The sequence below is a fragment of the Myiozetetes cayanensis genome, unplaced genomic scaffold (genome assembly GCF_022539395.1).
Source record: "Myiozetetes cayanensis isolate MyiCay16 unplaced genomic scaffold, myiCay2020 scf2-11, whole genome shotgun sequence".
Lineage (NCBI taxonomy): Eukaryota > Metazoa > Chordata > Aves > Passeriformes > Tyrannidae > Myiozetetes > Myiozetetes cayanensis.
The window spans coordinates 41734849-41762520 of NW_026087411.1; the positions used below are offsets into that span (position 1 = coordinate 41734849).

General features: G+C 38.2%; 1 protein-coding gene across 1 annotated transcript; it reads left to right on the forward strand.

The window, feature by feature from the left end:
• Positions 1-864: 864 nt before the first annotated feature.
• On the forward strand, positions 865-26142 carry COG2 (component of oligomeric golgi complex 2). Its single transcript, XM_050314299.1, has 18 exons — positions 865-983; positions 1566-1727; positions 2466-2531; positions 3367-3447; positions 4072-4175; positions 5388-5496; positions 7219-7398; positions 8366-8490; positions 9741-9867; positions 13396-13535; positions 16653-16714; positions 17959-18110; positions 19505-19705; positions 20036-20108; positions 21304-21446; positions 23212-23351; positions 23912-24092; positions 25700-26142. Exons 1-18 carry the CDS (start codon positions 912-914, stop codon positions 25799-25801), a joined length of 2220 nt encoding a protein of 739 aa, XP_050170256.1. The 5' UTR covers positions 865-911; the 3' UTR covers positions 25802-26142.
• Positions 26143-27672: the final 1530 nt, after the last annotated feature.

Below are 27672 nucleotides of genomic sequence, written 5' to 3' on the forward strand. Positions count from 1 at the left end.
AACAATCCCGTGCAGTGCTCCAGGCTAGGGGAAGAGTGGCTGGAAAGTGGTCCAGTGGAGAAGGACCCGGGGGTGCTGTTGACAGCAGCTGAACATGAGGCAGCAGTGTGCCCAGGTGGCCAAGAAGGCATTGGTATCCTGGCCTGCATCAGCAATAGTGTGGCCAGCACAATTAGGGAAGGGATTCTGCCCCTGAACTTGGCACTGGTGAGGCTGTGCTTTGAGTACTGTGTCCAGCTCTGAGCCCCTCAACTCAGGAAGCACATTGAGGTTCTGGAGCATGGCCAGAAGAAGGGCAATGAAGCTTGTGAAGGGTCTGGAACACGTGTCCTAACTGCTGAGGGAGCTGGAGTTGTTTAGCCTGGAGCAGAGAAGGCTCAGGAGGTATCTTATCACTCCCAACATCTACCTGAAAGGAGGGTGTAGCCAGGTTGTCGTAGGTCTCTTCTCCCAGGCAACTAGTGACAGTATGAGAGGACATAGTCTTAAACTGTGCCAGAGAGGTTTAGGCTGGACATTAAGCAGAGTTTCCTCACAGAGCGGGTGATCAGATATTGGAATGACCTGCCCAGGGAGTTAGTGGAGTCACAGTCACCGCAGGTGATTACAGGAAGACTGGATGTGGCGCTTAGTGCTATGGTCTCGTTGACAAGGCGGTGTTCGGCCATAGGTTTGACTCGATGACCTCAGAGGTCTTTTCCAGGCTTTAGGACTCCGTGATCCTTTAACTTCCCCCCGAGGAGGCTGGCCGGGCCGGCTTTAACCGCGCCGTGCCTCACACGCCGCCCGCAGTGCCGCTCGGAGCCGCGCAGGGGGCGCTGCCGGCGCCGCCGCTCCGCGCTGCCGCCGCTCGGTGGTGCCGCGCTGGCCGAGGGGGCGGTGCTGCCGCCCTGGGCCGGGCCGGGCCGGGCATGGAGGCGAGAAAGATGAATCTGCCGCGGGGCCCCGAGAACCTGTGTTTTGACAAGGACGAGTTCATGAAGGTGGGTGAGGGCCGCCGAGGCTGGCGGGTTGCGGAGGGGCTCAGGGCCTCCTGAGGAGGGGGCTGGCGGATCCCCTCCGGGGAGACAGGGTCTCGGAGCCTTGGTCGGGATCTTACAGCTCCGCCACGGCTCCTCCCCCGGCCTCGGGAATGCCGACTGTGTCACTGACAAGGCATCCGGGATGCGGCCGTGTCCAGGCAGGGCTGGGCTCCGAGTCTGGCGGGACCGAAAGGCCTCATTGCTTGGAGAGCTTACAGTATTTCTTAATTCCGAATTTCGAATTTCGGTTGGTTGTTGTTTTGTGGTTGGTTTGGGGTTTTTAAAAGTCTATATAGGGAGGGAATATACGACCCTGTGTTTTCGTGAGCTCGTCTCTAGGTACTCTGTCCCAAGACCTTCTGTGCTTCTTAGCTTAAAGGCCGAGAGTTTGGAACTTTGGAAACTACTGGGTTAAGAAGCCTTTTGCCCCCTAGAGCTTTAGTTCGGCAAACTCACTGGCACATGGAGCTGTGTTTGTTTTGGGTGTGCTCCCCGTGTGGACTGTTTACTTACATCCTTCTCTCTTTCCTGTTTGACTTTCAGGCGGATTTCGATGTTGATCATTTTGTGTCAGACTGCAGGAAACGTGTGCAGTTGGAAGAGCTCAGGGAGGATCTGGAGCTCTATTACAAACTCCTAAAAACTGCTATGGTAGAACTCATAAATAAGGACTATGCAGATTTTGTTAATCTCTCCACAAATCTAGTAAGTGTTATTAGTTATGCTAATATAGTTCAGACTTAATGTGGTTCACTGGGATTTTTATTTTTCACACGGACAGTATATGGCTTTTATTTTGGCATTGTTAGGTTTAAGACATCTTAAACAGTGAGCCCTTGCACTGAGAGAAACTGAAAGACTGTTCCTGTAGAACTTAACTACTGTACAAAATTGCTCTTGGCCTGTAATAAATGTTTTATATATATGCTTTTTGTCTTGAAAAACTGATTCATTAGGAAGCTAGATTCAGGGTAAACTTTGTTTCAAACTATCAGCAGTTCTAAAATTAAAGGAAATAAATCGTTAAAATAGAATAGTGGTGATACATTCTGAAGGCCGTTCTGAAGGATCCTTTAAGAACCTTTAAATTTTTTGTATAGCCAAAATATCTTAAAAAAAACCAAATCCAACCTACTTGACTGAAAATTTTAATTGTTCTCATTGTAAAGGTTCGAAGACTGAGATTTAACATTTTTTGAGAAGGAAAAATTTCTATAGGTGGAAATTTTGTTTAATTTTTGGTTTTATGTGACAGGCAGCCTGATAGTTTTATGCCTGTATTTGAGATAACATATTTTTGCATTGAATTTAAAACTGAAGTTTATAGGGAGAGGTGTGTTTTCCCAGTTCTCTTTTAGCATCTGTAAAATGATAGGCTTTGTCAGTAATTCATGTATGAACTTATTGAAAAAGTCATAAATGTGTTAATGGTAATTTCTTTAGGTTGGCATGGACAAGGCACTTCATCAGCTTTCTGTACCCTTGGGACAGTTGAGGGAAGAAGTTATGGTATGTTCGAAACAATCATTGTAGACAGCTTGGCAAACTTCAGCTCACTTTCATACGATGTACAGAACATATTTTACTCAAGTTAATACTTGTTATAATAAAGTTCTTGAAAATTGGTGACTGAGAGTGGTGGTAGGAGAAGCATTGTGTTTTCAAGCAATTGTAGTAGCAGTAAATTTATGTTTTCAGTAGCACATTTCATCCAAGGGATAAATGATTCCTTAAACATGACAAGTGAATGGACTCTTGCAAGACAAGTCTATGGTGATATCTTGAAACTGTTTTAATATTTGAGTAACTTAAAGATGGTAATAGATAATTCAGATGTAACACAGTCCCTTTAAGGACTTTATTTGCTCAGTCCTGTGGTTTAACTATAAAATGTCACCCTCTTGAAGGTGGGTCTTATTCTGGCTCTTCCACCAGTGACTTGGGCTTTATAGCAGGGGGCAATTTTTGATCATCTTGCCAGCCACTTCAAAGGGATGTTTGCTGCATAAATGTACCTTCAAAATACCACAGTCTTGATGACTAAAACAGAAAATAGGGTCCATTAGGGTAGAGAAATCCTTATTATGTGAAAAAACACTATTTAAAACTGATTTAAGTCTTTAGTTTCAAGACATAATGCAGTGTGTTTATTGTCTGTTTTCTTAAGGTGAAAGGTCATTTTTTCTCTCTAAGGTAGTAAAAAAAAACTTCTGGAAGAAATAATTATACTTGTGGTGGCAATACCTTAATCTGTGTTCTGTTTCAAGTTTAGGTTTTTGAGTTAAGGTTTTCTTCAAGCCTTAAATGGGAAGGCAGCTTTACATACTGACTTTTTCTCTCACAGAGTCTAAAGTCATGTGTCAGTGAAGGAATTCAAGCAGTAGATGACCGGATGACTAAACAAGAAGATATTAGAAGAAAAAAGGTACAGCAGATAAATTATTACCTTGAAAAAGTCATCCTTAGGATGAATTTGGTTTTGCCATTAATCCAGAGAAAATGAAATGTATAAAGTTTTAGGCTATCTGGAAGCACACTATGCAGGATTGTGTACTTGTAAAAATATATTGACATTTTTGTGGACGGACTTAATTTTTAACAGTGTCTAGTTGATCATGAATCTTTATTTTACTTTAGTTTCCCAAAATATATATGTTTGATTTAGTTGGATTTTTTTTTTTTTTTTAATTACAGTTGTTCTTGTTTCTGACTGTAGTAGTATATAAACTTATTGTGAGTGGAATTGAAATACATCTGTTTAATTTTTATAGGGCAGGGGACACACTAACGTTTGTCTCTGTGCTTAGCTTTGAAAAAAATCTGGGATAAGAAAAGTTTTCTTAGGTTCATGACAAACATTTGTTTGTGGGGTTTTATGGACTTATGTGAGCAATACTTCAGCTGAGACATTACTCAAGTATTAAGATGAAGGGAGAAAACTTACACCAGGAAAAAACCCCAAAGAACTAAGAAACCATCCAAAATACCTTCTTTAGGTGATGTCAGTTGGGATTGGGGTCAGACATGAAAAATCTTTCTTTAATTACAGATGTGTGTCCTGAGGCTTATTCATGTTATCCAGTCTGTTGAGAAAATTGAGAAAATTCTGCATTCCCAAGGCACTAAAGAATTGTCCTCATTAGAGGGAAACAGGTAAAAAATATGTAATGTTCAGTTTTATTTGTAATTGATGGGACTAACTGAGTTTCATGATGTTGCTGAAGGTGACTTTACAGGCATTGGATATGTCTGTAGAAATGTAACTGATGGAATAAATGACTGTAATTTTCTAGGTTTTAGTCTTCTGCCAACTAATCGTTCACAGAACACGTAACTCAGACTCCAGAGTTCCAGTTGCTTTCAGTAAGCAACCTTTTTGAAGTTGGTGCAAGGGTTTTTTCTTGGATGTTACTAATTTTGTCGTGTCTGAAATACTCTCTGCAGTACAGTTTATTCCAATATCATTTGGAAGTGAAACAGAAAATAGCTTTTTTTGTTTCCCCTGCTTATGTATAGCCATAAGGACTGCTGCAAGAAAGCCAAAGGCAGGCAAGGCAAACATGTAATACTTTTGGTACAAGGGAGGTTTGTGGCAAATTCCAGTCATACGTCTCCCTCTGCTTTTGCTGAGGAATGGAGGGTGTCTTTCAGCCAATTTGGAATTGATGTACCAGTCATGCCCTTGAAATGCTTGACTGGGATGCAAGTGCAACTTCAGCTAGAGGGAAGAGACAGTGTAAGACTGTCACTTCAGTTTATTGTGCTGGATCACATGGTGGGGTGGAGCTGTACAGAAAAATATATTGATACCTAGAGGGACAAAGCATAAGCAGATGTTTTTGGTCACAGTGAGGCATTTTGCAGAATTTTGCAAGCAAGATGGAACTCGAATGGCTGAAAATTTGGCTTGTTATTGGGGCTGTGTAGACAGTAGGACTGTTTCTCTGGAGATAACTGTCATTAGTTTTACTGTACGACAGAAAGGGGAAATAAGAAACAAATCTGGATGGTTAAAGTCACTTAGTGCAGTTTGTGAGCTCTCTTAAGGCTGTCTGTCATGTGACAAACAAAACTGCCATTTAGAAAACAGTGCTTCACACTGCTGAGGCAAGAGCTTATGTTCCTCTGCACTTCTGCTTCACCCACTTCATATGTTGGTAGCTGCGAAACAACTTTAGTCATGTAGTGTGTTCCAGATCATTATTGCATGATTGCAGTAAGTGTAGTAGTACCTATTAGAATTCAAAATATTTAGATTAAACCACAAAAATTGAGGGAGAGCACTATCTGTCTGCTACAGGTGAAAGTGAGTTGATTTGAAAGGATCTAACTGTGTATTCTCATTTTGTATCATCTGTCTTCTAGTCCACTTTTAACTGGACAAGTTTTAGAGAGAATTGCCACAGAATTTAATCAACTACAGTTTCATGCAGTACAAAGCAAAGGAATGCCCCTTTTGGACAAAGTGAGACCAGTAAGTATTACACAATAGCCAAGCTTAACACTTGTAGAGTCAAGCACAACGATATAATTGGAAGACAAATGCCTGTTTCCACAGAATTTTATTGAATTAATTCATGGGGAAAACAGGTTTCATGGGGTCATTTTTATCAGTTGACTAGAACTGTTGCTTTTCTCTGAGGATTTATGCCCTGTTTGCTAACTTCTTTAGGATAAATTACTTAGAATAGGAGTAGGAAATATGGCAGAGATTTCTGTCAACCTAATATATCTTGCAGTTCTTCTGCTTACTGATATTGAGGCCTTATTCTGGAGATTTATGTTGGTTTTGTTAGCTGCAGCATACAGACCAGAATATAAATGGAATGTGCCTACAGAGTGGCTGGCTGGAATATATTCAAGTTTGTCTTGTCATTTAATTACTCTGGCCATTCAGACCAGTATACTCATCTCCCCAATATCCTGCTTGTAATAATTATCTAATGTAAAAAATTAATTGATGTTTTGGTGGGGTTTTTTCTTCTATCCATTTTCTTCTATCCATTCAACAGAGAGAGGCAACAAATGAAAGCTGGTTATTAAAGGCAGGTAGGAATATGGGGATGGGGTAATGCTTTAAGCTGATTAGCATGGAGGTGTCATTTTTGATGGCTTTTGAGCTAGTAAGGTAGTTCATAGTTCCAGTTTTTCCACTATGTTGCTGTGCGTATTGGCAGTATGAACTTGTCTCAGCTCAAGATGTCAATTGGTACCATGCTGATTCATGGACAGTTTACAGGACTGTTCTGGCCATTGAGTTACCGAATTTGGATAATAACATGAGTAAGAGCGAGCAGCAGAGTAGTGTACATGGTGGGAGAACATTTGTCATGTCTCTTCCTTAATGATGTTTGCTGGAACTTTTGTCCTGTACCTGGTAAGGGTCATCAGAATGTTGGTTTTATGAGTAGTCAGTGATTGGATTCCTGACTTTGCATGTTCAATACAAATTCTTTGGAATCATTTTAGCACAGATGGACACAATACAACATGTAAAAAGGCAGAGAAGAAGTTCTTTTGATTAAATTGATAGTTCAGCTGAGACTATATTAATGTGTGTTGCTGAATTTGCATCAAATACAGAGTTGTAAGGACCATCTTGGGACGGGAGTGTATCTGCAGGTAGTGTAGCAATGAGTTGGATCTAGTCGGAAAGATGTGTCAGGAGATCAGGAAAAATGCTTAGCAAAAGGGAGAATGTATGTAGTTTTATGGTTTTTTTCTTATTGGCAGTGTCACTCAGTGTCTTTGGTTTGCAGTAATTTGACAAGTAATTTTGGAAACACGCTATCCTTTTAGTCTCTGACAGTGAGGGATAAATGCTACAGTTGTTATCTCTGGTGACTTATTGTAAGTCTTCTGTTTATTGTCACACACAGTGGTTCAGTTGAACAAGGAACAATTATTCACCTATTTCCTCAGAATTAAATGGACCTTAGATAAGTTACATGGTAACTTACAACATATAGAGGAAAATAATTGCCTTTAGCCTTATCATAATAAACACTGTTTTTAAATAGCATCAGTAATGCATTAAGCCTGTGTTAATGTTCATTAACTGGCAGTTGTCAAAACTTTGGCACCTTTCAGATGAAAGTGGAAAGCTGAGTTAGGTATTTCTAGACAAACTTACTTCAACAACGATGACAAAGCTTTGCTTTTGTTTTTTATTACTGTATTTCTTTTGTCTTCATAGCGTATAGCTGGAATAACAGCTATGTTGCAGCAGTCTCTGGAAGGGCTGCTCTTGGAAGGCCTTCAAACTTCAAATGTTGACATAATACGCCACTGTCTTCGCACTTATGCAACAATTGATAAAACACGAGATGCAGAGGCATTAGTTGGTCAAGTGCTTGTAAAACCTTATGTAGATGAGGTAAGATAAGGTAAAAAATGTCAACTGATTTGTAAATGTGCTTATTTTTTGTGTTAACCTGCAGCTTTCATTAGCAGCTTCAAAATACCTTTGTGGACAGAGCAGGAGAACTGAGCCCCGACAAAATGTCAATGTCAATTTGCTGGTTGTTGCTATTTAAGAAAAAAAAGATGGAATAATTCTCTTACCTGCCTGTCACCAATTTCAGCTTGTCCCCTCAAGGACAAGCTTCCATTGGGTGCTTGCTAATGCTGTAGCAACTGCTACAGTGGAAGATAGGTCATTTTCCCTTCGGTTTTCTCAGTGTCCGTTCTTTCACCACTTTTGCACCATTCTGCTTGTTTATGCAGCAGGAGGCAAAAGCGTTCAGACAGGTGGAAGAATACCAAGAAACAAACTATTGTTCTTTTCCTTTGTTGTCCAACTACTGTCTGCCTTCTCTTTTTGGCAGAGATTATCCCTTTTCACTGGACATGAGGTAGTGTCCAGACAAACTGCTTTGCCAACTGCATTAAAGGCTTAGCTTTGTCACAGAAGTTTTTTGGCTTTGGTTTGCCTGTATTTGGGATTGGACCAAGAACCTCTACATTTAGAAGAAATTTTTTACTTTATTCTGAGGCTTGATTAGCTTTTGCCACTCACCTGTTTAATTTCACAGTCTGCTTCAGGTGACATTGATGTGGCAGTGGGTTGGGAGCCAGACACGGTGACTAACATTCAAAAGCAAAGAGCACATTCCCGTTCTTGGGGCTAGTCTTGGCAGTAAGAGTGCTGCATTAAAGGAAGTAATAATTCAAGCTGGCAAGTTGTACTTGGAAACTATAACATTGAAAAGTAATATACTGATTACTATCTCCAAACATTTGAGTTTATAGTATTAGGAGTTTTGAGTGAGTAACCGTGAGTCTTGCATTACAGCATTTTATATTCACTTTTCTGACGTTTAACACTGAACTCTTCCCAACAGGTGATTGTGGAAGAGTATGTGCAATCTCATCCTAACGGCCTTCAGGCTATGTACAATAGACTGTTGGAGTTTGTTCCTCATCATTGCCGTCTCTTGCGTGAAGTAACAGGGGGAGCTATTTCAAGGTGAATATCTTGGAGGTTTCTCTCAGTTGCACTGAAATTACAACAAGTAATTTTGAAATGCTTTGCATTATTAGCTCTCACACACTAATGACTCATCTGGCCTTTTCTGAAGATTCATAGTCAAGGTTGATTTCTCTGTCATATCTGTGTTTTTCGAAACAAAACAGTGAACAGACTTTCTTGGTGCTGTGGCCCAGACCTTTGGAGGAAGGAAAAACAATCAGTATTTCAGTAGTAGATGTGAGTCCAGTTCATAATGCAATGTGTCAAATAACTTGTTGTTTTGAACTCATTAAATATGATTGTACACTTCATCCAAGAAGAGCATAATAAAGCTATTTAAAATATAGGTTCATATAATATAAAGTTATTGAGTTGTTAGTGCACATTAGAAAAGTGGGGATGATCCCCAAAGGTTTGACTGATTTATTGCATTTACTGAAACTATAGGTTTAATTGATTTGTGCTTACACAGTCTCCTCAAAAATTGCTTAATTCCTTATGCAATTAAATTGTCCATTTTGAAGTTTAAATAATTCAGATCTACTGAATTGTATCCATTTATTCATCTGTTTGCAGGCTGGTTAAATACTAGACTGCTGTAATTAGCAGAACTATGGATGTAGCCCCTAGGGACTGCAGAATTACTTTTCTAATTAGTCATCCATTGCTGGGCTTTTTATGACTCCTAAGTTTTAGTAACATTTCAATTCTTTTAATCCCTCAGCAAGTTTTAATCTTTGTTCTTAAATAATGGAATGCTTCTACTTTGTACTATGGTGTACTGAACTGGAATTGAATGCTTTTATCTCTTCTGCTCTCAATTTGTATGTTTTCATAATCAGGATAGCTTTTAATCTTTCGCTTTGAACACAATATCATGTATAAATACAGCTTGGAACAATGAGGAAAATGTTCTGCTTTTCATTGCATTAGTCATGTTACTCTTACTTGGTAGGAGTTCTTAGCTGAAATGTGCTCATTTTCCAGAACACATTTGCGTGATATCTAATTGATACATTTTTTTAAAACACTTTGAGAGTTATAAAAAATACCTTAGATTTGATGAGACTGTGGAAGTGGATAAGAAAACTCACAGGAAGAATAGTTTAAGGGAATCTGCATAACTATGTAAAAAAACTTAATTACATTTTGTCTAGTGCATGCATGTATTTTTTTAGTTATCCCTACCTCCAAATAGAAGCCTGGAGATAAAATATAACCATGGAATAATTGCAATTTGTTTTCAGTGCAAAAGCAGATATTGTTCCTGGATATGATTTCTTAGTGAATTCAGTGTGGCCAGAAATAGTACGCGGTTTGGAAGAGAAATTGCCATCACTCTTTAACCCTGGAAACCCAGATGTGTTTCATGAGGTAATTAATTTTATTTTTTTCCACTTCTGATTTCTTTGACACACACAAGAATTGAATGAGTCACGTTCCCTAGTTTTTTTCCCTCTGCTTTTTTTGTGTAAATTCATGTTGTTGCATGGTTTGAAAGAAGAGGTTATCTCAAATCACTTGATTCAGTTTTTACAGGAATTAATTCTCCCCTGAAGTTTGTCAGAAAAGCTCATGGAGAAGTTATTGGAAGCTGTTTAGTCATGTGAATTAATATTTGTTTTGGGAATAGATGTTCTTTTGTAATTGTAGAACTGCAGCATAACTGAAGGTGGGAGTGGAAGACTCCAGTGTTCGCCCAAGTCTAGGACTTCTGTATAACAAGGGCTGTCATGTTAATTAAATACCTGGGTTACAATTTGTTCTGTACTAGGGGAAGGTTAAAACATTTCTTTGTTTCACTTGCTTGTTTTAGCTTTTGCTCTCCTACAGTACTGCAGATCATGTGATTAGAAACACAAGTCACCTAAAAGAAACAAAAATACTTGGAGGCAATGCCATCAGGTTTGGAACATAAAAGTAGTATTTCCTCTGATATCACAATTAATTATGAAGCAAGCTTAGATTAAATAATGAATTTAAAGTACTTGTCACTCTTGTATTTTCTTCATTGGCAGTGCTGCTTTGCCTTTGAAAGATCATCTTTCACTAATGGTGTAATAGATTTCTTGTCTAGTATGAATATTTGCTCTGGCCGTACTTTATTACCATGTCACAAGTAGAATATACAAGCTTTCTGCTTTTCCTGTCTACTCGTATTTAACCATTGCTGAAAAAATTGAATTTTTTTTTCCTTGCAACTTGTGATTAGTGCGAAACATTTTATTTTCAAGATGGAGATGGGAAGCAGCATATAAATTGTCTGCAGGAAGGCATCTTAGGCAGATGACTCAGGGAAATGGCTTGCTGGTAGAGGTTTACAAGGCACGTGATTCTTCCTGTGTTCATGCAAAACCGCTTTTACTAAATACTTACTTTTTTCTTGGAATTTAAGACCTGTTTTTTACAGATAGATTGAATAATTGAAAGCAGACAGGCTTGACAGTGAATGTCTGCAGAGCTGGCTCTGAATAAGAAGCAAATTAAATGGATGTTGAAGAAAGTTGCCGTGCAAATGACACTATAGTGTGTTCCCCCTCCCTCATGACAATAGTTTACCATAAAGCTTCAGTCATAATTCAGGATTTCACGTAACACCCTGCATGCTGCAAGTCATGAGCCTTTTGGTGTTCTGTGCTGCGTGGTTTACACAGGAATGTATTTTAACTTCAGAAAAGCTGGCTTTGCTTGTAAGTCTGTCATCTTTTATTACACTTATATTGATGAAAAGTGGCACTGTGTTATTTTAAAAAGCAACCTACTATCCAAAAAAACCCATAAAAAACCCAACATCTACCCATGACTTTCAGGTAAGTCATGTAGTAAATCTAAAGTACTTTCCAGACTACTTTTGACTACTTAGGTGACTCAGAGGCATTAAAATAATTAAAATATTTTACCTAAAAATCAATATGAAGTTGAAATGCCAAGTGTAAAAATGCCATTATACCTACCTGAAAACTAATAGTTCTGAGTTAAGAGGGAGAAAAAAACCCTTTAAAATTGTTTTTGCACTGCTCATGAGCCAAGTAATGCAACGCAGATTTTAGACAGTTATCCATCTCTGTTTTCTAGGTTGATAGAAATGCAGTCTTTCACCAGGTTTGTTTGCATATGTTTATGTGCATAGGTTCAATGCTGAAAAGTTTGAATATGCAGTATTACCTCTTAGGTTTTTAGATGTAGAGGAGAGAGGGGAGTGGACTGGCAGTGTTAAGTATGTATGTTAAAATAACTATTCGTGCAGGTTTGAGGTTTGGGTTTTTTTTAAATTGTTTCAGGTTGATGTGCCCTTATTTCTGAGTCAGATTTGTATATTTACAGGTATTTTAAAAGAATACTTCTTTTATCCGTAAACATTCATTTGAGATTAAGTTTGGGTTCCTGTGTTTGAATATTGCTCCATTTTGGTTCCCAGTTTAAGTAACTGCGCAGTTAACAATCCAATCCTAGAAGCTGAAATGGGAACCAGTCTTGCAGATCTCCTGGACATAATAGTATCAGTAGTTGTCTTGAGTTGTCTTTTATTTTGAAAGTGTTAGGCCTTTACAGAGTGTTTGATTCGTATCTCTGGCTTAAGACAGCAGAGCATTAACAGATTTTTTACCTTTTTACAGTGATGGGTTTGTTATCTAAAAAGGAGGCCTGAAAGAGCACTAATCTGTCATTCATTCTGGATCTAACTCCAGAACCTTTTAATGGGTCCATTGTGTTATAAATACAGCTAGGTTAGCAGTAAAGTAGTTACCTAAAAGCTTTTGTGTGCATTTTTCAGAATACTACTCCTTACAATGTTCTGCTGCTTCATAAGAGGCAAAATCACATCACTCCCATAGTACTCTGAATCGTGTAAAAACCTTGCTGCTACAGCCCTGCTGCTACTCTTACGGCAACGAAGTCAGAAGCACTGAGAGATTCGGTCAGACTTACTTCATTAATTCAGCAGTGGCTTAATGAGAATGTGTGATAGGTTTTATGGCTGATTCCTGTATTTTTAAATAGAAGAAACTTGCACAGAAGCCAGACTGGTTTTCATTCCACAGAAGTAATTTTAACTGTAGCTGTATTTTGATTTGAAAATTATTTACATACGCTTTGTGTTCTCTTAGCAAGGTCTATTTTATGTGAAATGACTTTGTTTTGTACTATTTTTACTGCTGGTTTTCACTCAAATATTTGGCTTTCTGCTTTGTGCATGGTTTAATTATTATTCCGTTATTTTCAGTGCATTAATAAGTTACTCTTGAGAGTAAGTCCACAGTGCATTTGGGGATTATCATAATTTTTTTTTCCTTGCAACCAACTTAATACTATTTGTAAATACTTTATTAGAAGTATACACTAGATGAAGTTAGTTTGTCTGAAATTTTAAGTTCTTCTGCAAGTATTTGGTATTTGCAAAACATTTTTAGGGAAACAGATCTAGAAATTCTTATAATACAGGTCTACGTAACAGACAAAAATAGCGTGCTTTCATTCTCGTGTGTGTTTGGCTATGTCTGCTTCTGAGTTTCATTCCTGATTATTTCTGTTTGTTGTACACCTTTGTCTCCTGCACCTGACTCTGTTCTTAGTTCTGTGAAGCACTGTTGTTCCGCCCCAGTGACTGAGTTCAGAAGTAGTGCTGCATCTCTCTGATCTGTTCTGCCTGTTCCTTGTGCTTGGACAATTTTATGCTTTTTCGAAGTGTCCTGTGCTAGCTTTCCTTACCAGAGAGAAACACTGGTTTTGGTTTTTGCAATCCAGGGTTTTAGTCTTGTGTGATTAGGTGATGGGCTGTCAGCCCAGTCTGAACCTCGACCTTAACTGTAGCGTGATACAAGAGTTCTGCTGAGTGGGTGGTGGCCTTCCTTGGTTGTTGGGGCCCTGTGCATGATCAGAATGCTATTTCTCTTTCTGCAGAAGTACACTACAAGTATGGATTTTGTACGGAAATTTGAACGACAGTGTGGTTCCCAGGCCAGTGTGAAACGGTTAAGATCTCATCCCTCTTACCACAGCTTTAACAACAAATGGAATTTGCCTGTATATTTTCAAATAAGGTTAGTATGCATTTTTTTGTTCACTCTTTCACAGTTTAGTCACAGCAAGATGATCTGGCTTAGGGTCAGATCTCCTCAGTGTTCAAAGTTTCACTTGTCAACAAATCATAGTAGAAATCAAACTAAGAATTTAATTACTAAGTCATATAACTGGGTTTTATATCTTTCTGCAATTTAGCAAAATCACAGCCAAGTATTCTTCGATAGGTACTGTGTTTTTGCACCAGATTTGATACACTACTTATAAGACTTTGGGGAACAGATCTAAATAAGTCTTGAACTCTCGTTTCAAATTCCTTGTTGCCAGTATCCCTGGAACTAAACTGTATGTTGAAAGATGCTACTTGTGCAAATCTAGAGGAATATGAGGGAAGAAGTCTTTCTTCTTAGAAGTACAGAATTAAAGAACTTGAGAACTTGCAGATTTTCCTGATCTAGCCATATTTCTGACATCCTTTTGGTCTCACAGGATGTACTCTCTAAAATGCTGGGGTTTGTAGCATTGCCTACCAAAAATTGCCCTACTGTTCCCTGTTCCTGACGAGCTAAGTAATAACTTTTAGCTTATTTTTCCAGCAGGTCTGATGTAGCTGTAGCACTACCTTTTACGGACCTTGCAACCAGAAGAGAGCAGAGAGACACAAGAAAGCCCTGCTTTAATTATAGTGATGTTAGAATTTTAATTAACAAAATAGAATGTAAAACTGTATTTTTAGAAAGTGTAGTCCACATGTGTGATTGTAGGGCTGGATAGCAAGCCTTCAAGCAAGGAAGAGAACCATTGATGACTTGAGTGTGCCATGTGTGACCTCTCTTGGTCCAAAGCCTCTTTTATTTTCAACCTGGATCACTTGAGTGACCTTGTTTATTGCATGGTTCCGTAATTGGCAGTAACCGTACCATAGTCATATTTATGCAGTTTCTTTAATCGAGGTTAAATCTACATTTCTGCTGAAAAATTCCATCCAAGAATCTTACGAGTGGTGGAGTTAATGTTAAGTGACAGGAGCATGGGGCTGGAAGCAGGGTCTTAGTGTTTTGGTGGTTCATGGTGTTTTGTAAAATGGTAGTGACAGCACCTGATATCCCAGTTTGGTTTTTTGCTTGCACATCTGTTCCCGTGGCTGTGAACTGATGAGGATCTGTTACTCTGGGCAAAAAAAGGCTGATGTTCAACTCCAGCCAATTTCTCCAAACCATTAAATTGTTCAAATACTCATGCTCTGGCCCAAGGGAAAGGGCAGGAGTACTCGCTACAGTAGTGGTTTGAAGTGCTCAGACTAAAAGTGTCCATGGAACTGTAGCCATTATGAACCTCTTAACAGATATGTCATTAATAGGTCTGTGTGTCTGCCCCTTTTTGTCTGAAAGTGCAACTTTTCTAATAAGAGACCACTAGATCCAACTTTTATACTCTTGCTCATAAAATTGAAATGGAGCTTCAGCATATTTTTTCTGTTCAAAAATGATTCCCATTAGGTATTCTGAACTCTGATTGATTAAAAAAACTTCAAAAATCATTTTCCGCTAAGATTACTGTAAATCTGAATAGTGCACTATTTCGATAAATGGTTGAATAACAGCAACTGGTTCATCTTTCACCATATTATTGCTTTTTATTGGAATAATCTGATAACTTTTGGAAGTGCCCAGGACTTCTTTAGTGCAGAATTTTGAAAATAATGTGACATATTCATTATATATATCAGGGACACTTTTTACTTCATGTGTATGAACATCCTTTAAGTCATACAAGATTTTTATTGAAATATTATCTCACAGTATGTAAGATTTGGGGGTTTTCTTCTTTTTTTCAATTACAGAAATTACCCAGAAAACTCAGCCACCACTAAAGCCTTTACAAATGATCCTTTGAGGAACAGATGGATGTTCAGGCATTTCTTCTTTAGCAGTGCTGGCGCAAACATCCCCAGTTTGTGTGGCACAGTTTCCTGTGCCATTCTTTCAGTAATGTCAGTACAACTGGTTGTGGAGCTGTAGTGAGCCCCTCATTGGGGGAAACATTCAGCAAAAATTCCATCATTGTTCAAAATCTTATTCTGTTCCCTAATCCTTTTCAACATAAGACTGAAAGACACTGCTCTGGTGGTGGAGGCAGTGCATAGGCAGAAATGAGGTTTTGAAGCTGTTTCACAAATATGTTTAGTTGCTAAACATGCACCTTAGTGCATTAGGAGTTTGAATAAGAAAAGCCAGGTGGGCTCCTGTTCTCATCTGGAAATGACAGTTAAGAAGCTATAAGAGAAGCCCTACAGGTTCATAATTAGTAATTTTGATAGAAAGGCTTACAGAGTTACTATGAAACCAGTGGAAATAGAACTTTCTGTAAGGGAGCTTAAAATGATAGAGTTATTTCAGTGCTTGGAGGGAAAATCTGGTTAAAGAATGATTTTTTGCAGCTCTTACTTGACAGTTTTTAGATGGGGTAAATGCTATGTTGTTTATCCAACATGCATTAAATATGGAAAAATATCATAGGTTTTAATAATAACTTGTCCTGTTATAATTCACATGAAAAACTGTGAAGGTGTGATTTATTGTATTTTTTTTCTTCTTCGAAGGGTGAATTTTTTAAAAAGGAGGGTCAGGGTATCCTGCAAGGAACTATTGATTTTTATTAGGTACAGAATTGTTTGCAGAACCTTATGCTTCTGTTCTTTAACAAACATGTTGAAAGCTGAAGCCTCCAGTGTCACATGACATATCTGAAGGTCAACTAAAGCAAGTATGAGTCAATTTGCTCAGTTTTAGTTTAAAAACAGTAACAAAAAGAAAACTTCGCTCATCAAAAAAGGTGAGGGCTTGTTTCTCTGTGAGTTGTCATTTTGATAATATTTGCAACCATGACTTTACCAATTTCCCAAAGCATAAGCTTTCTATGTGTCTGTAAAAGGTCAGAGGTTCCCCTTCAACTGTTTGAATGCTGTTGTGGTTTATATCCCAATTTAAGTTGGGCAAAAATAACTCTTCATTTAAAATCTGTGTATGTGCATTGATAGCACAATGAAATAATACTGAAGTAAGCATTGAAAAATGTCTTGGCATCAATTTAAGCAACTGTTGAATTGTAATATTCAAAACTTTCCCTTCTCTTAGATTCAGAGAAATAGCAGGGGCCTTAGAAGAAGCACTTTCAGATACACTAGAGGAAGCACCAGGTAAACTTTTATTGCAAAATGTACTTTCCCTATTGTAAAGGAATCAGTGGTACAAGTAGCAATGGTTACTGTCTGTCTATTGAGTATTTAGTAACATGCATCCTGTGGTTCACCTGAGCTTTCTGATTTCTGATTTACTGATTAAATAGTATAATACCTTTTTATAGAGATAGCAATGTGGGAGTACTGTTCAGTGATCACTCTCCTTACTAAAAACTCCCCTTTTGGCAGCAGTTGTTCACATCCTTATGGAACCATCCGCTCAGTGCAAGAAGGAACTAAATTAGCATTTCACATCCTCTAAGTAACAACCAAAAGGCTGTACTCTGTTACTGGGGCATATTTGTCTTAATTGTTGCAACAGTATGTAGAGGGAAAAAATGGCTGTCTGTTGGCAGCATTTGGGCTTGCTTTGGTTTATAGTGTTGCTGTCTGATCCGAAAACATACAGTGATTTATGAGCAGATGTTAAAGTATGCTCAGGAAGAATTAGAATGGAAGAGGATAACCTGATATATTCGTTAGAAGTATGTTTTAATCAGAAATACTAACTTCCAAGAAGGCAGCTAAGAGCCACATAATTATCTCTGTGTGTGTGTGTATATGCACACACACATGCCCCCTGAAGAAAACAAGGAGAAAAAAATCCTAATGGAGACAAAATGCATAAATCTTACCACGTCAAGGCATAGGTGTGGAACTTGCAAACACATTCCTTAACTCTCTGATTGTATTCTGTAAAATGTTACTGTGAATGGCTTTTAAAGTATTTTGTTTAAATATGGATATTCCTATTGTGTTTTAAATAAATATTTATAGCAAATATCTCATATAACTGTGAGAGGAGCATTAGTTTAGTGCTAAAGGAATATTATGTTGTGGCTGGCAGGCATTATCTAATATAACTTCTCCATAAGATTGCCAAAAATTATCCTGGAAATGTTATCTCCTGAAGTGGATTATTTGGCCAAGCTGTTTCTGCCTTTATTGCATGCAAATTCTGACTTGTTGCTTTGGCCTGCTCAGCTACAGCAAGACTTAGTGGAATTTGAAATATAAAGCATTGAGGAGCTAGTATTTTAAGGGTTTGTTTCAGACAATGCTTAATAAATTTCTGTCTTTCTGTCTCTTCGGAGACTTCTGTTTGTTTGTTCATTTTAGTCTTATATAATGCAGTTACACTGATGTTACATCTTTTAAAAATGTGCTTCGGAACTTGACCTTTGTTCCCTAATTATTTCTAGCTGGCAGCTCATACTGTCTTTTGGCCACTCACATGGTCTGGATGAGTCTTCTGAGGTGCTGGTCAGATCAAATGTTTTTACCTTTATTAGCACACCGTCTGTGGAAACTTAGTCTGCAAATTTTGGCACGCTACTCTGTGTTCATCAGTGAGGTGAGAGACCAGCATGCTTTTACTTTTTGTGATTGGGTATGTCCATCAGAAAGAGAACTTTTGAAGCAAAGTGTGTAACCTCTTTTTAAGCTTTCTTTTTTTTCCCCCTGAACTTAATATTCTTTAACCAGAACACTTTCAACCAGTTCATGAATTTGGTTTATAAAAAATATCACTGCAAAATACATGATTAACCATAAATATTAGTACTGTTGCAGTGTTACTGTCTGATGATTGCTAAGGCTGTACTTTCATGTTGCTTAATACTGCTTCTGCCAATGAAAGAAGTAGTCACAGTCTTGATTTTCTTCTGGTTTTGTGTTTACCTGTTGATACAGTGAATGAGGTTGTGAAACAGAGCCAGGTGAAAAATAAACATGCAAATAAAAAGGGGTAAAATAATCAGAGTTAGTTGTTTAGTATTGAGAATGTAAAACCAGAAATTTCCTGGGCAACTGTGGTGCCCTGCTTCTGAGCAGGAGAAATTGTGCTTTGCTCTTTTACTCCCTGCTCCTGGCCATACAAGTTTTCCCCTCTTTCTGGTGTCATAGAAAGAGAGCATGATAGAATAATTGAAATGTGAAGAGATTTCTGGGGGTCATCTTTTCCTAATTCCTGCTTAAAACAGGGCCAGCTTAGATGAGGTTATCTAGAGCCTCAAGTTGAATCTTGAATATATCCAAAGATGGTGATTTCGCTCCTTCCTGGGAACCCTAGCCCAGTGACTGATTGCTTTTTCTTCCTGTTTGATCAGAATTTCCCTTGCTATGGTTCTTATCCATGGCCTCTTACCCTGTCACTGATCTGATTCTATCTTCTCCATACAGGCCCCTTAGGTAGTTGAAGACAGCAGTAAGATCTACCTTTATACTTTTTTTGCAACTCAGTCACTTAGTTCTCTCAGCCAAATTAGCTCATGAAAAGTACTGGTAAGTACCACAGTTAGAGCAATGAAGCACTTGCCTGACAGCAGAGAGCTTGAGGAGGTGGGAGAAAGGAGTTGTATGACAGCAGTGAGTGGTTATGACTTTGTACTCCAGCATATGGAAATAAACTGTGTTTCTGCAAAGCAGGTAGTGATCAAATTCTTGGTCTTGCACATTCCCCCAGTGCAATAGTTCATTTGAAGATTGTGCAGGTGAAAATTGCTGTAGGACTGGACTGCTCTCTTTTTTATAGTGACAAATCATGATTGCTCCAAATCATCCAACTCTGTAGTGCACCAAAATGTTCTTAAAATACAGTTTTTTACATAATTTGTGAATGGCAATATCCCTTGAAAGTGTGTAATTCTAATGCTGAGAACTTACAAATCCTTTATATACTGTTTCAGTTTGTCCAACTTCAACTGCCTTCACTGTTCATCGGGTTCACATTTCAATTTGATGTTTCAGGTTTCTGTAAGGCCTATTTCCAGTGAGAATACAAAGGAAAGCAAAAAATCTATGCCAGTTGGTAGAAAGGAATCTTCTGTAACCCTCAACCCTAGTGAGGACCAAGGGAATGGGTCTTCTCCAGAAAGTCTACCAGTGTCTTACATATCTAGTACTCAGCTGGTATATGTTGCTGCAGATCTGGACAAACTCCAGGATCAGGTTAGTGCTTTACTTACAGAAGAGTCTTTGTTGATGTTTGGAATCTTATTAAAGGTGTTAAATTGTTTAAAATAATGTACCATAAAGTTCTTTTTAAATCTTAAATGCTAAAACTTGGGTGGTCTGACATAGAAGATATCACCTTGAATATGTGGCCTACTCTTACTCGGAATGGCAGATTGCAGGGAAACCCCCTCAGATATTTAAACACTTTTTATCAGTAGCTTCTGGACTTTTGATGCTCTTTAAACTTGCAGGATGTAGAAAAAGTAATTAAATGTTTATAACATAACTATATCTTTCTTGATTTTTGAATATTTTTTTTTTCAGATTCCTGACATATTAGATATGATTAAACCAAAGCTTGAAATGATTGGTGTCAAGAATATGTCTTGTATTGCAGGTAAAACTTAGAGGTTCTTTCCCCTTTCTCCCACATCCCCTCTGCCAAACAAATGAAATCAACTCTTACATGGTTTCATTATTACAGTGAAAATTTGAAAAGGCAAAGGTGTTTATTACTTAATAAAACTTGCTTTATGTTTAAATTGTTAAATAGAAACAATCTTGAACAGACATGTTGAGTCTGGAAAATGTTTAATGATTAAAATTGAGGGAGTCTAAAGTGCTTTTAGGATTCTTCTTCAGAAAGTGAGGACTTAATACCAGAAGATTCATTTCATATCTTTAAACTCCTACATGTAAAAGAAATGGGGAAGAAGTAAGGAGAGGCTTTCTGCTATCCAATTGTAACTAAAATATTTTTCTAAGATGATAGTTCTCTATCAGGCCTGATATGTAAGGCAGAGAGTTATCAAACTATCATAGTTAAACACCTTAACTTCAGAGGACAGAAAAAATTCAGTCCTTTAGCCACTTCTTTTTCTGGTTGTTTGGTTTGGTTTGTTTTTTTGTTTGGGGAGGGGGTTTGTTTTTTTTGGTTTTTGGCTTGTTTCTGGTTTTGTTTTTTGTTCTTGGTTTGTTTCTTCATCTGATCATTCTTTATGTGAAATACAGAGTTTGATTTTAATTTAGTAATTAAAGCTAGGCATATAGCTGCATGAGTGAATTAGTCCCTGTCTTCAAGCAAAGCCAGAAGTTCTGTGTCGTGAATTCCACTTAAATCTCTAAATTAGAATTATTGGTAGATGTCCAGGTCTATAAGAGATGTAGGAGCTTGTGCACATCTCCTACTCAGTAAATGGTCTGTTGTCAGTCGCAACTCTGAGTTAACATAATCCAGTCATTCCGTAGAGAATTTAGACAGAAAGAATTTCACAACCACAATTTCTTTGGAAGCTCAGAGCCTTTTGATTCAAGCCCCTTGCTTCATTGGTAATACTGAAAAAACTTTTAACCTGGAGAATGTTACTGTAGCCCTCTTTTCATTCCTTCCCTTTATCCTTGTTTCTGGCTGAGGAATGGTTGGTGTTACTGGTAATGTTTTATAAATGGCTGGTGTGTGTTTATTTGGTAAGCATATCCTGTATTTGACACCAGAGAGTGAGTGAGATTGGAAGGATAACAAGGTTCACATAATTTGTGTTGTGATTGGGCAGGGTAGCTCAGTTTAAACTTTAGCATTTTTACTTGAATAGGAGCCTTGGAAGATTCAAAGGCTTCTCTATCAGCCTGTGTGCCTACCTTGAATAACAGGATTATCCAGGATCTCAGTGAGTCCTCCTTCACGTACCTGAAGAGTGCATTGGAAGTTCCAAGATTATATAGGAGAACCAACAAGGTCAGTGATGGTTGCAGGGGAAAAAGTAAATCTCAGAAAGACCTTTGCTAGGACTGTTGTGAGTTCTTATCTTCATATATGCCTGTCCATATCTGCTTGACAGTCAAGAGCTCTATTAAATATCTTGAGATAATTTAGTCATTTATTGTTTACTTCATGGTGAAGGGGAAAAAAAGGGTATTTTCAAAATTTAAGGTTGGGGTAACAATGACGAGAGCTTGGGCCTGAGGCAGAAGGAAGGGCAAGAAGTAGAACTGTGGATGTGCAAAAGAAAAAGGTTAATGGGGATATTTCCCTCATGTCACAGCATATACTGTAAGATGCAGTGCTGCTGAATGCCAGACTTATTTTAGGAGGCTGACACTTCTGCCTGCAATGTCAAGAAACTTCTTCTCATTGAGCTAGATGCTTTGATTTGGTTCAAGAAGTGTCTTGCACAGAAGGAAACAGATAAGAATGGCTAATAAGAGTAATTTGTTGAGAAAGTAACAAGAAGTAACAGTGAAATACAGTACTGAAACCAGTTGTCTGATCTTGGCTTGTGTTACTGCTGTGACTTGCCTTTGCCAGTGTCTCTGGACAGTCATCTTCGTAGTTAGCTTGGTATCATTCAGTCAGTGGAGAAGAATTTAAGTGATGTGATCCAGAAACTGCTACATCATTGCCTAATTTGAACACAGGAGGCAGGCTGAAATGGCAGGCCACAGATCTTCCCATTTCACCCCTCTCCCCTTGCTTTCTCTTCTTACTGTACTCTGCACAGTGATTTAGTGGACTGCCATTGTCTCTGTTGTCCATTGGCTGTTGAAGCAGATGCTGTGCCAACACAAAGACACAGGACCTGGCCACCCTGAAGTCAGGCGAGGTCCTGGCTTGAGCTCTGTACTCCAAGGGTGTGACTGCATTGCTGTCTTGGCCATCAGTGTAACTGACTTTATGTGGTGCAAAACCTGAGCTGATAAACAAGAGAGAGATCACTTGGGTAGGAAAGGTACATTATTACAGTTGTGTTAAGTTCTGGCAACTTCATTTTTCAGTGTTCTAGTACTTCGATTTTTTTTTTTTTAGTGGAATTCTGAATTTGGTATGAGGATAGTCTTTTGCAAAGACTTTTGCTTGGCCAAGTTCTAAGTAAGAGGTTACTGAGATATTTTCAGGTGTCAGAGATTCTGTGTACCCTGAATGTGTTCTGTTGGTTTGCAATGCGTGAGGTTCACCCAAGCTATTTGTGGATCTTCCCTGGAGAGATGAAGCGTTCTGCAACCAAAACTAGCTGAGAAGAAGATAGTGAGGGGATATTAAGCATTCCTCTAGTAAATATAATGAGGGAGCAGAATGGTATAAGAACAGAAGGAAACATGTCTTCAATTTAGTGAAGTATAGTACAAAGCAGTAGGTATTTTAGCAAAGTCTGTAAATAGTCTGTTTTGGGTGCTGAGTGTGCTCACCTTTTCCTGGAATCAGCATCAGCGGAAAGAGCATTCATGATGATACCCTGATAATAGGAGTGCACATGCATCTCTCAAAAAGCTTTGGTAATTTTGAACCTTGTTTTTTATATTATATCACACTGGGTAACACTACTAAATAACTGTGATGCTGTCTTTCCTGTGTATAATGATCTCTTCACTGACTTGTCCTGAGTATGTATCTCATTGCTTAGGTACAGCCTTAGCATTTTATATATCTGCTAGAATTGGGTGTTGACACTTTAAATAAATTACTGGTTCTTTTTTCCCCAACTTGTTTCCATGTCATCTACCAGGAGGTGCCAACTAAAGCTTCACCTTATGTTGACAGTGCTCTTAAGCCCTTCTTCCGACTGCAGAATGAATACAAAGATACCTTGAAGCAGCCCATGATTCATCAGTGGTTGGAAGGTGCTCTCTCTGAAAGCACACAAAAGTAAGAGAATCATACAGAACATTCTTTGTCTTAATTAAAAACTCCAGTGTCCATTGAATGGACACAGGAAAAAAACCCAAAACACTATGAATTAACACAACTGCAAACAAATTAAAAAAAAAAGCTGACCGGTGTACACACGCATGCTCTCATATACACTTCTATAACTTCCTTAAAAATAGGACTGTTAGGATGTTATTCTTGTCCTGTTTGTAAAAACAATTTTAGTCAGTGTCAATAGAGGCTGATTTAGACTGTTGAAAATTGAACAGTTGCGTTCCTTGGTCACTATTGAGTACAAACATCTTGAGCAGGTCAGAAATGTTATGATGAGAAGAAAGCTTCAAGATGGAATAGTAATCTTGAGATTGACCTCTAGAACTAATGATGGAAATATTGATTAATTGATAATCATGAAAACATAAGTAGCTTTCTTGCAAGGAAAGCTATTCCTGCTAGCACTGTTCAGCAGTTTTCTCAGTGACGTAGTGCTGTGTACGAAGTAGGCTTTTCTGTAAAAGTGGACATTTTTTCTTTCTCTTTAATCTTTCTTAATTTAGGTATTATGAAACTGTATCTGATGTGCTCAGTTCTGTTAAGAAAATGGAAGAGAGCCTAAAAAGGTTGAAGCAAGCCAGAAGAACTGCAACTTCAAACCCTGTTGGTACAAATGGGGGCATGAGTGATGATAACAAGATCCGACTGCAGCTGGCCCTAGATGTTGAGTATTTTGGAGAACAAGTAAGTTATGAGAAAGAAGGGTTTTTTTTATTACTACTACTGGTTTTGGAAGGGAATGAGATGGAAGAGGAAAGGGAAGCTAGGCTCAGATTCTGGTCTTGAAAGCTTTGTTGGTGTGGATTTTGGTTTTGGGTTTTTGCTTTGGTTTTTTTCACACTTGTATAATGGAGGTGATTTGAGACCTTGGTGATTGTGGATACCACTTGAACAATGCATGCTTTCCTGTCCTTTCTTATACAAATGCAAAGCTTGTAATTCTTGCTATTCAAAATTCGAATACTGCTTAGTGCTTGGAATCTGTAAGAGGACAGATCAGAGGGTAGGGGCCTCCCTTAGATCTGATAGAAACTTCTTTATGGCCCTGCTTTTGTTTGCCTTCTCCTGGGGTGTTTCCAGCCTTGACTTTCTGCACAGTCAGGGTCTGTTCCCAAGAGTTGTGAAGATGTTGGCTGCAGAACTGTAACTTCTTTTCAGCCAAATATGAAACCCTAAATAACAAAGCACATAAAAAAAAGAAAATATTCTAGGAAGTGTGTGCAATAGCAACATCAAATTGTATAATAATACTGTTTTGTACTCATTTATTTCTGAAAATCATATGTAGAAATAAACTTCCAAGTGCAAGTCCGTATCATTAGTTGCCAAGGAGTTGTCATCAGTCTTCTTTATGAGCAGATGCTGTTGATGCATTGTAACAGGTAGATTAAGTCTGCTTGTTTGTGAGCAAATGCTTTTCTCAGATATGAGACTTACCACAAAGACAGTTTGGGTGGAAGTAGGGAAATCTTAATAACGAAAACTAGTATTTGTCAGCTTTTGCCTGAGGTTGAGCTTTTGTTCTTTTATTCCTGTTATGTGCACAAACATCACTGCACTATGAATTTAGACTGAACTGGAATAGATCATGCATAGTTGTTTAGGAGATGTCTTGATACATGTGAATATTACAAAGAGTTCCAGCAGCAAACACCTTTTGAGAGTTGTTTCATTATGGTTGTAGTTAAATCCAGATTTTTGTTTCAGTGCACTCTTATTTTTCTCATGGCCATATTTTTCTAATTGTCAGAGCAATAGATTTCCTGGCTAAGAAATTACTTGCAGCAACCTCTGTATTTGTAGAGTTGTTTTCATCTCCCAGGAAGTTCAAGGCTAGAACCATAGGCTCTTGCAGCCTATTGAAATGTTTTCACCATCATGCTGTTGGCTGTTCTTGAATGTATTCATGTTTATCTTTAAAGTTTTGCCCAGAAACCTCATTTGGAGTTTGAAGAAAAAAAAAAAAAGGCAGTTGAAATCAATGAATTAAAACCAACTACAGCCAAGTTTCTCTTTTTGAATACTTCACTGGAAAACTTCCAGCTGGCTTTAGTTACAAGTTGCCTAGAAGATGGTGAAACATTTCCTTGCAAGACACTACACTAACTGGAAAGACTTATCTGAGCAAAGTTGAAGACATATATTTTTATATGTTGCACTACATGCAGTTGTGGGCTTTTGCCTTATGTAGATGCAGAAGAAAGCATGCTTGGCTAAATGTTTTAAGTAGAATAACTTGTGACTTTTTTCATGTTTTACAGAAAATCAGTGTTTTTTCTCTATCTTTTTAGATACAAAAGATGGGACTGGAAACAAGCAGCATAAGAAGCTTTTCAGCCCTTACAGAGCTGGTTCTAACTGCCAAAGACCAGGCTACAGCAGAACAATCCTAGATATTTTTGAAAGACTGTGATTGAAGATATACATTGTCCCAAAAAAAAAAAGACAGAGAATTTAACTCTGCTTTATTTTACCAAATAAGTAGCAATGAAGTGCTTCCTAATGTATCTCGAGCCACAAATCAGTGTATCTGCTGTCAAGATAAACTTGTTTCACCAAAAGACTGAGAATTTATCATAGTTATCCATTATATGGAAAGCAATTAAAAGTTCTAAACTTTCTACTATAAAATAAAAGTAGAAGAAAATGTTTTTCTTATTTTTGTTGTACAACTTAAAATGTAGAAGGATGAAGTTATATGTTGAAAATAATATGTAATAAATTGTCTTCCTAACTTTTGATGTCCCATACGTTTTTGAATCAAATGTATTGATTGATGGCTGTGTTACAACCCACCCCTGAGGTGGGATAACTGAGGCTCTTGTTAATAGATCCCTTGGGGTAGATTGTAGTGAAATGACACTGAATGACTGGGGGGTGTGTGTGTATGTGTATATATATATGTGTGTGTGTGTGTATTGCGGGTTTATTTTAGAACAGTCTGGTTACAATGGAAAGGAGGTAGGTGGCCATTTCAGTTATTATCTGTAGAAATATAACAATATAAAAGTATAAAGTTATCACTTAAGAAAATAAATAACGGAAAGAAAGAGAGAAAGAAAGGATACGAGTACATAGTGGACAGGAGAGAGATCACCACCCATGGGCCCAGCAACGAGACTTGTTGAAGTGATGGTCACAATCTTGATCCGTCAGGGCTGGGGAAAGCCCACAGAACAAAAAGTGTAATGGGTATATGTACAGTCAGGCTCAGGTGGGAATGCACAAGTACTTCCCCTGGGGGGTGAGAGTTTTCCACTGTCTGATACAACACTGTGGCTCACACGCAGTTCTCTGGTGGATGGTCCTGGAAATGATGCTGGGGGCACTTCAGAGGTCTTTGGTGCTGTCTGTCCATAACTTGAGGTCACCTTTGCTTGACTGGTGATATGTGTATGAGCAGTTGCGGCGTTTCCCCCAGTTTGCCACAGTGGGAGTTTTTGTCCGGATGCATTAACCAGGATGTGCTGACCAGATTTTGCCTCTGCCAGATCTGGAATCAGGGCCTTGGTGTCACAAATTCCTCCCTTCTGTGCTTATCTCAAGTTTCCACTGTGGTAGCTTATCTTATGGCAAGTTCCTTCTGTGGCTTTGACAGTGTTTGAGACAGGCAACTGTGCTCTTTAACTCCTTACAGACTCTCAAAAACTTTCAAACTTTACTCCAGCTCTTCTGGAATAAAGTGCTCACAGGAACACGACTCTGCTGTTTCTCATTACTGCTTTGTGCTTACCTGCTTTCCCTCATCATGGGGCATGGTTAGCTCTCGTTTGGTTTTTGAATGTTTTCCTTTCATTGACTTGGCTTTTTCATGGATCATGTTGAGAAGTGCTGCATGACAAAAGCTCATAAAATAATTGACATTTCGAAAATAATTTTTAATCTATAAGTAACTTACAGGTTATTACATTCAGGCTACCTGTTTTCCTTCAAATTAAAACTTAGTTCACTGAGATAGAATTTATTTGCCCCCGGCATATTTCTGATTTGCATTATATTGTCTATTAGAACTCACCTGAATACACATAGAATTCTGGTAACTTCAAACCTAGGTACATCAGTACAAGGTGCATCTCTATATAGCAGGAAATGTGAAAGTGTTATTAGAGTTTAAAATGGTAGAAGGCTTAACAAAGACCTCTCTTGAACCTGGAGTGATCTGCCTATTGATGCTTCTCTTTTATAGGTGAGGGACAGGTAAAACAGTATTTGTTCTTTCATTGGTTTTTTTGTTGATTGTTTTGTTTGTTTGGGGTTTTTTTTA

Excerpts from the sequence above, each read along its gene's own strand:
- COG2 (XM_050314299.1), top strand. The coding sequence starts at position 912 with ATGGAGGCGAGAAAGATGAATCTGCCGCGGGGCCCCGAGAACCTGTGT. Across the intron at positions 9,868-13,395 it reads ACCCAGATGTGTTTCATGAG|AAGTACACTACAAGTATGGA; the intron begins GTAATTAATTTT and ends CTCTTTCTGCAG. Across the intron at positions 21,447-23,211 it reads TATATAGGAGAACCAACAAG|GAGGTGCCAACTAAAGCTTC; the intron begins GTCAGTGATGGT and ends GTCATCTACCAG.